We start from the raw sequence: 12,282 nt of genomic DNA on the forward strand, positions 1-12,282 counted from the left end.
CATACCATTTTTACTCTCATTTTAGTGAAACAGCAGCTTTAACCTTGTCCGGTTGATTCCCAAATGTTATAATATTACAGTTTACTTTTACATCCTTCTTGCATGATCACATAATGGGACCTGTCTAGATGGGCCCACCTACGGAAATAGGTAGAATAATGTATGAATAACTAAAACATAAGAAAAGGTTCAACTCTTTATTTTTTTTAAAACAGTGGAATGTTCTTTTACATAAATAACAAATGTAACAAAAACAGAACTACTACTGGAATAACCAATTAAGTTTGGCAAGCTTCCTTTTCTGAAAAGTAACCAAATCTTTAGTATAAAATCATAAAAAGGGGAAAAAATACAAATAATATTATAACACCACAAAATATATCATGCTTTTACTGCGTTGTGCATCTATAAACTGCCAAACATATATTGAAGAAAAACAAACCATGAAGTAACCATTTTTTTCCCAATGACGATTTACAAGCAAAGGTACAAATTTATACTTATAATTTTTAAAACAAAGTGAGTAATTTTTTTGTCCACATATGAAAGATATGTTCAATTCTTCATGATATGATTGTCACAAAGATGAGCAAATTGGCATACTGAATCAACAGAAACATTGGAAAACTTACACGACACACACAGCAGCATTTAAACTACAGCAACTTATTGTAAAGACTTATTCTTTTGGCCAAATTTTCAGAAACTTCTGAAGTCCCATAATACAAGATTCAGGTAAACTCACCATTTTTGTCTTTTATGATTTGCTTAATACTTACTTCTTTAAGAGTTCTTAGACTTTAAATAGGAATTAACTTCATGTAAAAAATCACAAAAATCTTTTCTTTATTTATCAAAAACAAATCTAAGGTACAAATATGTATGTATTTTGGCTGATTGAATGAAGCTACCTAAGCCTTTTAAGGTTAAGATGCTTGGAGAAATTGGGGCCAGGAGGCTGTTCTAATTCAGATCTTAGTCAATTTTAGTCATGAATTGAAATGGTCTTATTGTCATAAATTGTCTTATTGTCATAATTTCAATACCATGCTACATATTTAAATAAATTGAACTTTAGCCAGCATTACAAATGAACAAAAAGTTGAGGAACTAATGTTAATGAATGTGTTGCCATTTGGGACATTTATAATCATTTAACAACCAACTACTAAACTTCTTTATTAAAATGTGCCCATGGATAATAAAAACGATGCTGTACTTGATCATTTATAAAATAATCAAACTCTATTTAAAAAATAACCATTACTGGCTTGCTTTGTATTTAAATTCATAAAATCTAGAATACTTTACTATAAAGAAGGAATCAAATTTGAAATAACAAGATTACTTTTCCGTAACATAACAATTATTCTGGAAACAGATAAACACAGTAATGTCATAAAACAATTGACATTGCACAAGATGAACTTAATATCAAATGAATATATATATTGCATTGGAAAACAAACAATATTTGAACACAAGTAACTAAAAAACACAAAATGCAACATATATATGAATATCAATTCAAAGGAAACAATAATTTACATGCAAAAATCAAACATGTGCAAAAGCCACATACTTTGTGCAACAAGCATACACAGAAAGCCTTCCCATAAATAAATAAAATGTTGACACAAATACCGTGTACTATGCAATAAATTAGAGACACCTTAATTAAACACATGTGAACGATTTCACAGATGCATAAGAAATATCAAAGTTAACATTCTAGTACTATGAAACTTCTGGAACATTTATATGAAACTTGATCTGTGATGGCAATGTCATCATACAACATAATTGTGACGGCAGCATAATCATACAAAATAATTATAATGGCAACATGATCATACAACATAATTGTAATGGCAGCATGATCATACCACACATTTGTGATGGCAACATAATCATACAGCATATTTGTGATGGCAACATAATCATACAACATATTTGTGATGGCAACATGATCATCTACCATGATCCATATAACATATCTGTGATGGCAACTTAATCATACAACATTCTTGTGATGGCAACATGATCATCTACCATGATCCATATAACATATTTGTGATGGCAAAATGATCATCTAACATTATCCATATAACATATTTGTGATGGCAACATGATCATATGACATGATCCATATAACATATCTGTGATGGACACATAATCATACAGCATATTTGTGATGGCAACATAATCATACAACATATTTGTGATGGCAACATAATCATAAAACATATTTGTGATGGCAACATAATCATATAACATATTTGCGATAGCAACACAATCATATAACATAATTGTGATGGCAACATGATCATACAACACATTTGTGATGGCAACATAATCATACAACATATTTGTGATGGCAACATAATCATACAACATATTTGTGATGGCAACATAATCATATTTGCGATAGCAACACAATCATATAACATAATTGTGATGGCAACATGATCATACAACATATTTGTGATGGCAACATAATCATACAACATATTTGTGATGGCAACATAATCATAAAACATATGTACATGAATACACAGGTTCATAATTTAACATTCTAGAACATAAACACAATAATATTAAAGCTATTTCCAAGTCAATGAATGTAATATAGGACATGGTAACATGATCATACAACGTATTTGTGATGGAAACATGATCATACAAAATGTTTGTTAGCTAATATCTTTATGAGATTTCTTAAAAGGTCTCCCTTTTTTGGTATAAATAATATAGTAAACATCTAAATAACCATATAGTTTACTTCATATTGATCATAGAAAAGTCCAGTACATAATACAAATATACAGAATCAACATATACAATTAATAAAGATAATGAAAACAATCTGATTAAATTGTGGCACTTAGCAATTCCATTAAAGTCATTAATTAAAATAACACATGAAAAATGCATGGAACGCTTTGTCACAATGAATTTGTCCAAATCATAACTAGAATGTTATCATAAAAGTCACCGGGGGTGAGCTTAATATGAGATCACTGTTTAGAAGTAGCTAATCTTGGTGATACCTCAGAAGTAACTGTTACTGGTAATACCACTGCCCTCACTGTAATCCTCTCGGACAGGTGTCAAGGAATGAAGCCTCACTGGGAGATCAATTTCTGAGGGTCTCTGACTCCTCTCCGACCAGTCAGATGCCCAGGGGCTGTAACGCTTGGCAAACGCCCGAAAACTTGAACGTAGATCCCAGCGGTACAAGTTGATGTTGTTTGGAGCCTTGTTATGACAGTTGCCTGTGTGCCTATAAAAAGTGAGAACAAAAAGATTATGAGGGATTAATTTGAAATTCACACTAAAAAAGAAATGAAACAAAAGAAAGTGCTAAGAATGAGTTTAAATTTTGGCCCTTTAGTAATAACCTAAAAAGTAAGCATGGATTTACAAATTGTAATGTGAAAGGCAAGTTCACCTGCGAAGACAAACATAGACAATGGCAGCAAAAATGAGGACTACTCCTAGAACACTGCCACCAACTGCTGCCACAAGAGCTGTGGATACACCTGAAATCATGGAGAATGAGATGGGTACATGTCTTACTGTGTTTCTTTAAGACTACTAGCAAAATGATCTCTGCATATTTGTTTTGAAGAAAATATTACAAATGGAATGGTTCAACGAAAAAGCCACATGAAAAAGAAATCAATAGTAGTCTCTACATGTCAGTATTTAAAATAAATTACAGTTTTTTTTGTTTTCAAAGAAGCTTACCTTCATCTGGTGTTACCTGCTTGACACCAGGTTCTGAAGAAAATACATTTGATTTCATTTCATTACTCTAAATTACCCATTAAAATATCATGTTCAGACAAAATTCAAAGGTAAAATTTGGCATTTTAAAATCATCTATTTGTATTTTAAAATCATCTATTTGTAATTTTAAAATCATCTATTTGTAATTAGCCATGAGCAATACCCATTTAAAAGGGACACACATGGAATGAATCACATCTACTAATCTAACCCAATTATCTACATGTATAGTCAATGCAACATGTTACCATGACCTTATTTTTTAATGTGAACCTACATACAAGTACAGGAGCTAATATTCCTCATAGTTTACTTCAAGCACAGCCACAGGTTTCCAACAAGTGAGCAGGAGATCCCATTGAGTGTGAATTCTACATCACCCTTGACTACATACACATCCATAGCTTACCAAAAGGTGAGCTTGAGATTCCAATGAGTGTGAAATATTCCTCACATTTTACAACATACACAGTGAGAGCTTACCAACAGGAGAGCTTGAGATTCCAATGTATGTGGAATATTCCTCACATTTTACAACATACACAGTGAGAGCTTACCAACAGGTGAGCTTGAGATTCCAATGTGTGTGGAATATTCCTCACATTTTACAACATACACAGTGAGAGCTTACCAACAGGTGAGCTTGAGATTCCAATGAGTGTGGAATATTCCTCACATTTTACAACATACACAGTGAGAGCTTACCAACAGGAGAGCTTGAGATTCCAATGAGTGTGGAATATTCCTCACATTTTACAACATACACATCCATAGCTTACCAACAGGTGAGCTTGAGATTCCAATGTGTGTGGAATATTCCTCACATTTTACAACATACACAGTGAGAGCTTACCAACAGGAGAGCTTGAGATTCCAATGTGTGTGGAATATTCCTCACATTTTACAACATACACAGGGAGAGCTTACCAACAGGTGAGCTTGAGATTCCAATGAGTGTGGAATATTCCTCACATTTTACAACATACACAGTGAGAGCTTACCAACAGGTGAGCTTGAGATTCCAATGAGTGTGGAATATTCCTCACATTTTACAACATACACATCCATAGCTTACCAACAGGTGAGCTTGAGATTCCAATGAGTGTGGAATATTCCTCACATTTTACAACATACACATCCATAGCTTACCAACAGGTGAGCTTGAGATTCCAATGTGTGTGGAATATTCCTCACATTTTACAACATACACATCCATAGCTTACCAACAGGTGAGCTTGAGATTCCAATGAGTGTGGAATATTCCTCACATTTTACAACATACACATCCATAGCTTACCAACAGGAGAGCTTGAGATTCCAATGTATGTGGAATATTCCTCACATTTTACAACATACACAGTGAGAGCTTACCAACAGGAGAGCTTGAGATTCCAATGTATGTGGAATATTCCTCACATTTTACAACATACACAGTGAGAGCTTACCAACAGGAGAGCTTGAGATTCCAATGTGTGTGGAATATTCCTCACATTTTACAACATACACATCCATAGCTTACCAACAGGTGAGCTTGAGATTCCAATGTGTGTGGAATATTCCTCACATTTTACAACATACACAGTGAGAGCTTACCAACAGGTGAGCTTGAGATTCCAATGTGTGTGGAATATTCCTCACATTTTACAACATACACAGTGAGAGCTTACCAAAAGGTGAGCTTGAGATTCCAATGAGTGTGGAATATTCCTCACATTTTACAATATACACAGGGAGAGCTTACCAACAGGTGAGCTTGAGATTCCAATGTATGTGGAATATTCCTCACATTTTACAACATACACAGTGAGAGCTTACCAACAGGTGAGCTTGAGATTCCAATGTATGTGGAATATTCCTCACATTTTACAACATACACAGTGAGAGCTTACCAACAGGTGAGCTTGAGATTCCAATGTGTGTGGAATATTCCTCACATTTTACAACATACACATCCATAGCTTACCAACAGGTGAGCTTGAGATTCCAATGTGTGTGGAATATTCCTCACATTTTACAACATACACATCCATAGCTTACCAACAGGTGAGCTTGAGATTCCAATGAGTGTGGAATATTCCTCACACTTTACAACATACACGTCCATAGCTTACCAACAGGTGAGCTTGAGATTCCAATGAGTGTGGAATATTCCTCACATTTTACAACATACACATCCATAGCTTACCAACAGGTGAGCTTGAGATTCCAATGAGTGTGGAATATTCCTCACATTTTACAACATACACATCCATAGCTTACCAACAGGAGAGCTTGAGATTCCAATGTATGTGGAATATTCCTCACATTTTACAACATACACAGTGAGAGCTTACCAACAGGAGAGCTTGAGATTCCAATGTATGTGGAATATTCCTCACATTTTACAACATACACAGTGAGAGCTTACCAACAGGAGAGCTTGAGATTCCAATGTGTGTGGAATATTCCTCACATTTTACAACATACACATCCATAGCTTACCAACAGGTGAGCTTGAGATTCCAATGTGTGTGGAATATTCCTCACATTTTACAACATACACAGTGAGAGCTTACCAACAGGTGAGCTTGAGATTCCAATGTGTGTGGAATATTCCTCACATTTTACAACATACACAGTGAGAGCTTACCAAAAGGTGAGCTTGAGATTCCAATGAGTGTGGAATATTCCTCACATTTTACAATATACACAGGGAGAGCTTACCAACAGGTGAGCTTGAGATTCCAATGTATGTGGAATATTCCTCACATTTTACAACATACACAGTGAGAGCTTACCAACAGGTGAGCTTGAGATTCCAATGTATGTGGAATATTCCTCACATTTTACAACATACACAGTGAGAGCTTACCAACAGGTGAGCTTGAGATTCCAATGTGTGTGGAATATTCCTCACATTTTACAACATACACATCCATAGCTTACCAACAGGTGAGCTTGAGATTCCAATGTGTGTGGAATATTCCTCACATTTTACAACATACACATCCATAGCTTACCAACAGGTGAGCTTGAGATTCCAATGAGTGTGGAATATTCCTCACACTTTACAACATACACATCCATAGCTTACCAACAGGTGAGCTTGAGATTCCAATGAGTGTGGAATATTCCTCACATTTTACAACATACACATCCATAGCTTACCAACAGGTGAGCTTGAGATTCCAATGTGTGTGGAATATTCCTCACATTTTACAACATACACATCCATAGCTTACCAAAAGGTGAGCTTGAGATTCCAATGTGTGTGGAATATTCCTCACATTTTACAACATACACATCCATAGCTTACCAAAAGGTGAGCTTGAGATTCCAATGTGTGTGGAATATTCCTCACATTTTACAATATACACAGGGAGAGCTTACCAACAGGTGAGCTTGAGATTCCAATGTATGTGGAATATTCCTCACATTTTACAACTTACACAGTGAGAGCTTACCAACAGGAGAGCTTGAGATTCCAATGTGTGTGGAATATTCCTCACATTTTACAACATACACATCCATAGCTTACCAACAGGTGAGCTTGAGATTCCAATGAGTGTGGAATATTCCTCACATTTTACAACATACACATCCATAGCTTACCAAAAGGTGAGCTTGAGATTCCAATGTGTGTGGAATATTCCTCACATTTTACAACATACACAGTGAGAGCTTACCAAAAGGTGAGCTTGAGATTCCAATGAGTGTGGAATATTCCTCACATTTTACAATATACACAGGGAGAGCTTACCAACAGGTGAGCTTGAGATTCCAATGTATGTGGAATATTCCTCACATTTTACAACATACACATCCATAGCTTACCAACAGGTGAGCTTGAGATTCCAATGTGTGTGGAATATTCCTCACATTTTACAACATACACATCCATAGCTTACCAAAAGGTGAGCTTGAGATTCCAATGTATGTGGAATATTCCTCACACTTAACAACATACACATCCATAGCTTACCAAAAGGTGAGCTTGAGATTCCAATGTGTGTGGAATATTCCTCACACTTTACAACATACACATCCATAGCTTACCAAAAGGTGAGCTTGAGATTCCAATGTGTGTGAAATATTCCTCACACTTTACAACATACACAGTGAGAGCTTACCAACAGGTGAGCTTGAGATTCCAATGTGTGTGGAATATTCCTCACATTTTACAACATACACAGTGAGAGCTTACCAACAGGAGAGCTTGAGATTCCAATGTATGTGGAATATTCCTCACATTTTACAACATACACAGTGAGAGCTTTCCAACAGGAGAGCTTGAGATTCCAATGTATGTGGAATATTCCTCACACTTTACAACATACACATCCATAGCTTACCAAAAGGTGAGCTTGAGATTCCAATGTGTGTGAAATATTCCTCACACTTTACAACATACACAGTGAGAGCTTACCAACAGGTGAGCTTGAGATTCCAATGTATGTGGAATATTCCTCACATTTTACAACATACACAGTGAGAGCTTACCAACAGGTGAGCTTGAGATTCCAATGTATGTGGAATATTCCTCACATTTTACAACATACACAGTGAGAGCTTACCAACAGGAGAGCTTGAGATTCCAATGTATGTGGAATATTCCTCACATTTTACAACATACACAGTGAGAGCTTACCAACAGGAGAGCTTGAGATTCCAATGTATGTGGAATATTCTTCACATTTTACAACATACACAGTGAGAGCTTACCAACAGGAGAGCTTGAGATTCCAATGTATGTGGAATATTCCTCACATTTTACAACATACACAGTGAGAGCTTTCCAACAGGAGAGCTTGAGATTCCAATGTATGTGGAATATTCTTCACATTTTACAACATACACAGTGAGAGCTTTCCAACAGGTGATCTTGAGATTTTCCAATGTATGTGGAATATTCCTCACATTTTACAACATACATAGCCAAAGTTTACCAAAAGGTGAGCAGGAGTTCCCATTGAGTGTGAATCCTTCCTCACACTGTACTACATACACAGCGAGAGCTTACCAACAGGTGAGCAGGAGTTCCCATTGAGTGTAAATCCATCCTCACACTGTACTACATACACAGCGAGAGCTTACCAACCGTTGAGCAAGAGTTCCCACTGAGTGTAAATCCTTCTTCACACTGTACTACATACACAGCGAGAGCTTACCAACAGTTGAGCAAGAGTTCCCACTGAGTGTAAATCCTTCTTCACACTGTACTACATACACAGCGAGAGCTTACCAACAGGAGAGCAGGAGTTCCCATTGAGTGTAAATCCATCCTCACACTGTACTACATACACAGCGAGAGCTTACCAACAGGTGAGCAGGAGTTCCCATTGAGTGTAAATCCTTCCTCACACTATACTACATACACAGCCAAAGGTTACCAACAGGTGAGCAGGAGTTCCCATTGAGTGTAAATCCTTCCTCACACTATACTACATACACAGCCAAAGGTTACCAACAGGTGAGCAGGAGTTCCCATTGAGTGTAAATCCTTCCTCACACTGTACTACATACACAGCCAAAGCTTACCAACAGGTGAGCAGGAGTTCCCACTGAGTGTAAATCCTTCCTCACACTATACTACATACACAGCCAAAGCTTACCAACAGGTGAGCAGGAGTTCCCATTGAGTGTAAATCCTTCCTCACACTATACTACATACACAGCCAAAGGTTACCAACAGGTGAGCAGGAGTTCCCATTGAGTGTGAATCCTTCCTCACACTATACTACATACACAGCCAAAGCTTACCAACAGGTGAGCAGGAGTCCCACTGAGTGTAAATCCTTCCTCACACTATACTACATACACAGCCAAAGGTTACCAACAGGTGAGCAGGAGTTCCCATTGAGTGTGAATCCTTCCTCACACTATACTACATACACAGCCAAAGCTTACCAACAGGTGAGCAGGAGTTCCCATTGAGTGTAAATCCTTCCTCACACTATACTACATACACAGCCAAAGGTTACCAACAGGTGAGCAGGAGTTCCCATTGAGTGTGAATCCTTCCTCACACTATACTACATACACAGCCAAAGCTTACCAACAGGTGAGCAGGAGTCCCACTGAGTGTAAATCCTTCCTCACACTATACTACATACACAGCCAAAGGTTACCAACAGGTGAGCAGGAGTTCCCATTGAGTGTGAATCCTTCCTCACACTATACTACATACACAGCCAAAGCTTACCAACAGGTGAGCAGGAGTTCCCATTGAGTGTAAATCCTTCCTCACACTGACACTGGAAACCATTTTCTGCCTCTACACACTGTGAGGACAGGCCACAACTCTCACATTGTGCTGCGTCTGAGACTGTAGAAAATGTAAAACAAAATATCATAGAAACTATTTCTCAAATCATGTATTCAGATGACCCTCTGGGATATCAAATCATGTATTCAGATGACCCTCTGGGAAATGTTTTTCCTAAAGATATGATCGTACATATATATCAACTTGAAAATATGTCTTTGATAAATTTGATCACATATAACCACATATTTTTGCAAGTATAATTTTCTTATGCAGTTCATAGTTTTAAATTGTTTCTATAAATTAAATAGTCAAGCTCAATGGAAAAGATGTCCAGCTTGTTATGTTATTAGAAACATCAACATATGAAAATCATCATCAACCCATACCCAGTATACACTTGTTCACGCTGGAGGCCCCTGTCGTGAGTGTGGTGTAACCGTAGGGACATGGTTGGCAGCTGACCTCTGACCTCTCCGACTTGTATGTTCCCAGGGAACATGGCACACAGTTTCCATCCAAGGAGAGCTCAAACCCAAGCATACTACACGCAACTAAAGCATGCACATATAATACAGTGAAATTGTGAAATATAAATGTAAATAAAATTATAAATGATCTTATTTCTTCACAGAAACATGACCCAATCTTTACTTAAATAGCTCTGACTGTTTTCATATTCGGACTACTGAATCAATGGTTTCAGAACATTTGTTACTTCTACCATTTAAAAATAGTGACGATTTCAATGTACTACATTTCATATGTACCAATACATATACACTACTATACAAGTAACAACAGCCTCAATTTAAAACTTTCACATTGAAAATAAGAGATGGACTATAAACAATATTTGATGTAAAATATCATTAAGTACATGAAGACCAAGGTGAAGTTTTAGCTTACATTCACACTGTCTGATGGAGGTGGCAGCTGGGGAGAGAGTTATGTTGCCAAGGGGACAAGGGATACAGGCCCGGGCTCCAGGTTGGTCTTGGTAGAAGCCCAATTCACACTTTTCACAGCTACCATCCAACGCATAGTGGCCGGGGGAGCATGATACTAAAACACACATATTTCAAATAATGAGATAGTTATGTTGCTAAAAAGACAGAGGATACAGGACATGGCCCCATGCTGGTTTTGGAAAAAGCCTAGTTCACACTCTACACAGCTACCATCCAGCTCAGCACGACACTAAAACACTTTTAAATTGTATACATATTTAAAGTTGTTTCTCAAGAAAATATAGATATAGATAAAGGTCCTTGCTCTAGAAAAGTCTTCATTCACATATACCATTATGCCCATGGTGGCTACAGCTGCATGGCACTGTAACGCACATAATTCATGCACATTTTGTTTAAAAAAAATCTTTAATTATTATAGAAATAGTCATTTTTTATTAACACTAGAATTCTGGTCATTTTAGCTTGTATCAAAGAAAAATTCCAGACAAGCCAACCTTATGCTTATTCGCCCATATTCAATAGTGAGCACTACCTTGAGCTTTGACCTACTGAGCTCCAATTCATTAGGGGTCATCTACTAACTGGCATACAAAGTATGAAGTTCTTGAAGGCAAGCATTATTGTGTTACTGAGCAGAAACCATTTTTCAGCTTTAGGCCAACAAATTGTTTTTTTTGCCTGAAGACCACTGCGACCTTGACCTTTGACCCACAGAACTCAAATCAATAGGGATCTTTACTAGTCATGCCCAACTCAAAGTATGAAATTTTTGGACCCAAAGGATATTCAGTTACCGAGCGGAAACAACAGGTGTTTTTCACCTCAAGGTCTCCTCCTTTGACCTACTGATCTCAAAATCAATAGTGGTAAACTAATGGTCATGATCAACCTGCAAGTATGAAGTTTCTGAGTCCAAGTATGAAGTCCCAGAGTTCTTTAGTTATTGAGGGGAGACAAAGTGTGATGTACGGACTGACAGACTGACTAAAAGATAGGGCAAAAACAATACATGTATGTCTCCCCATGAATGGGAGGGATATAATTACAATGGAAACCATTAGACTACTCAAGTTATTAACAAATGTTACATACAATAGCAGTCTTTTAGACTGGTAGCCCCCAATCCTCTGGTGGTAAAGCCAGGTTCACACGGTGTACACGAGGTCTGACTCTCACCATCAGCATACTGACCCACTGGACATGGCACACACTGGGAGGATTTGTAGTAAAACCCCGCACTACAGTTCACTGAAACAAACATATGGTAGTACT

At 37.0% G+C, this 12,282-nt stretch overlaps 1 protein-coding gene across 5 annotated transcripts in view; it reads right to left on the reverse strand.

Annotated features, from left to right (window-relative positions):
* Positions 1–182: 182 nt before the first annotated feature.
* LOC128210977 (serine-rich adhesin for platelets-like) overlaps positions 183–12,282 on the reverse strand; it is an 85,646-nt gene continuing 73,546 nt past the window's right edge. For all 5 annotated transcript variants that reach the window (XM_052915359.1, XM_052915370.1, XM_052915363.1 and 2 more), the window contains 7 exons: positions 12,103–12,258; positions 10,946–11,101; positions 10,426–10,590; positions 9,974–10,096; positions 3,751–3,783; positions 3,452–3,542; positions 183–3,283 (listed from right to left, as the gene is read on the reverse strand). In XM_052915359.1, the coding sequence (XP_052771319.1) occupies positions 3,052–3,283; positions 3,452–3,542; positions 3,751–3,783; positions 9,974–10,096; positions 10,426–10,590; positions 10,946–11,101; positions 12,103–12,258 (956 nt within the window). In that variant the 3' untranslated portion in view covers positions 183–3,051. The remainder of the gene's footprint in view (positions 3,284–3,451; positions 3,543–3,750; positions 3,784–9,973; positions 10,097–10,425; positions 10,591–10,945; positions 11,102–12,102; positions 12,259–12,282) is intronic.

This window comes from Mya arenaria, chromosome 2 (assembly GCF_026914265.1).
Source record: "Mya arenaria isolate MELC-2E11 chromosome 2, ASM2691426v1".
Lineage (NCBI taxonomy): Eukaryota > Metazoa > Mollusca > Bivalvia > Myida > Myidae > Mya > Mya arenaria.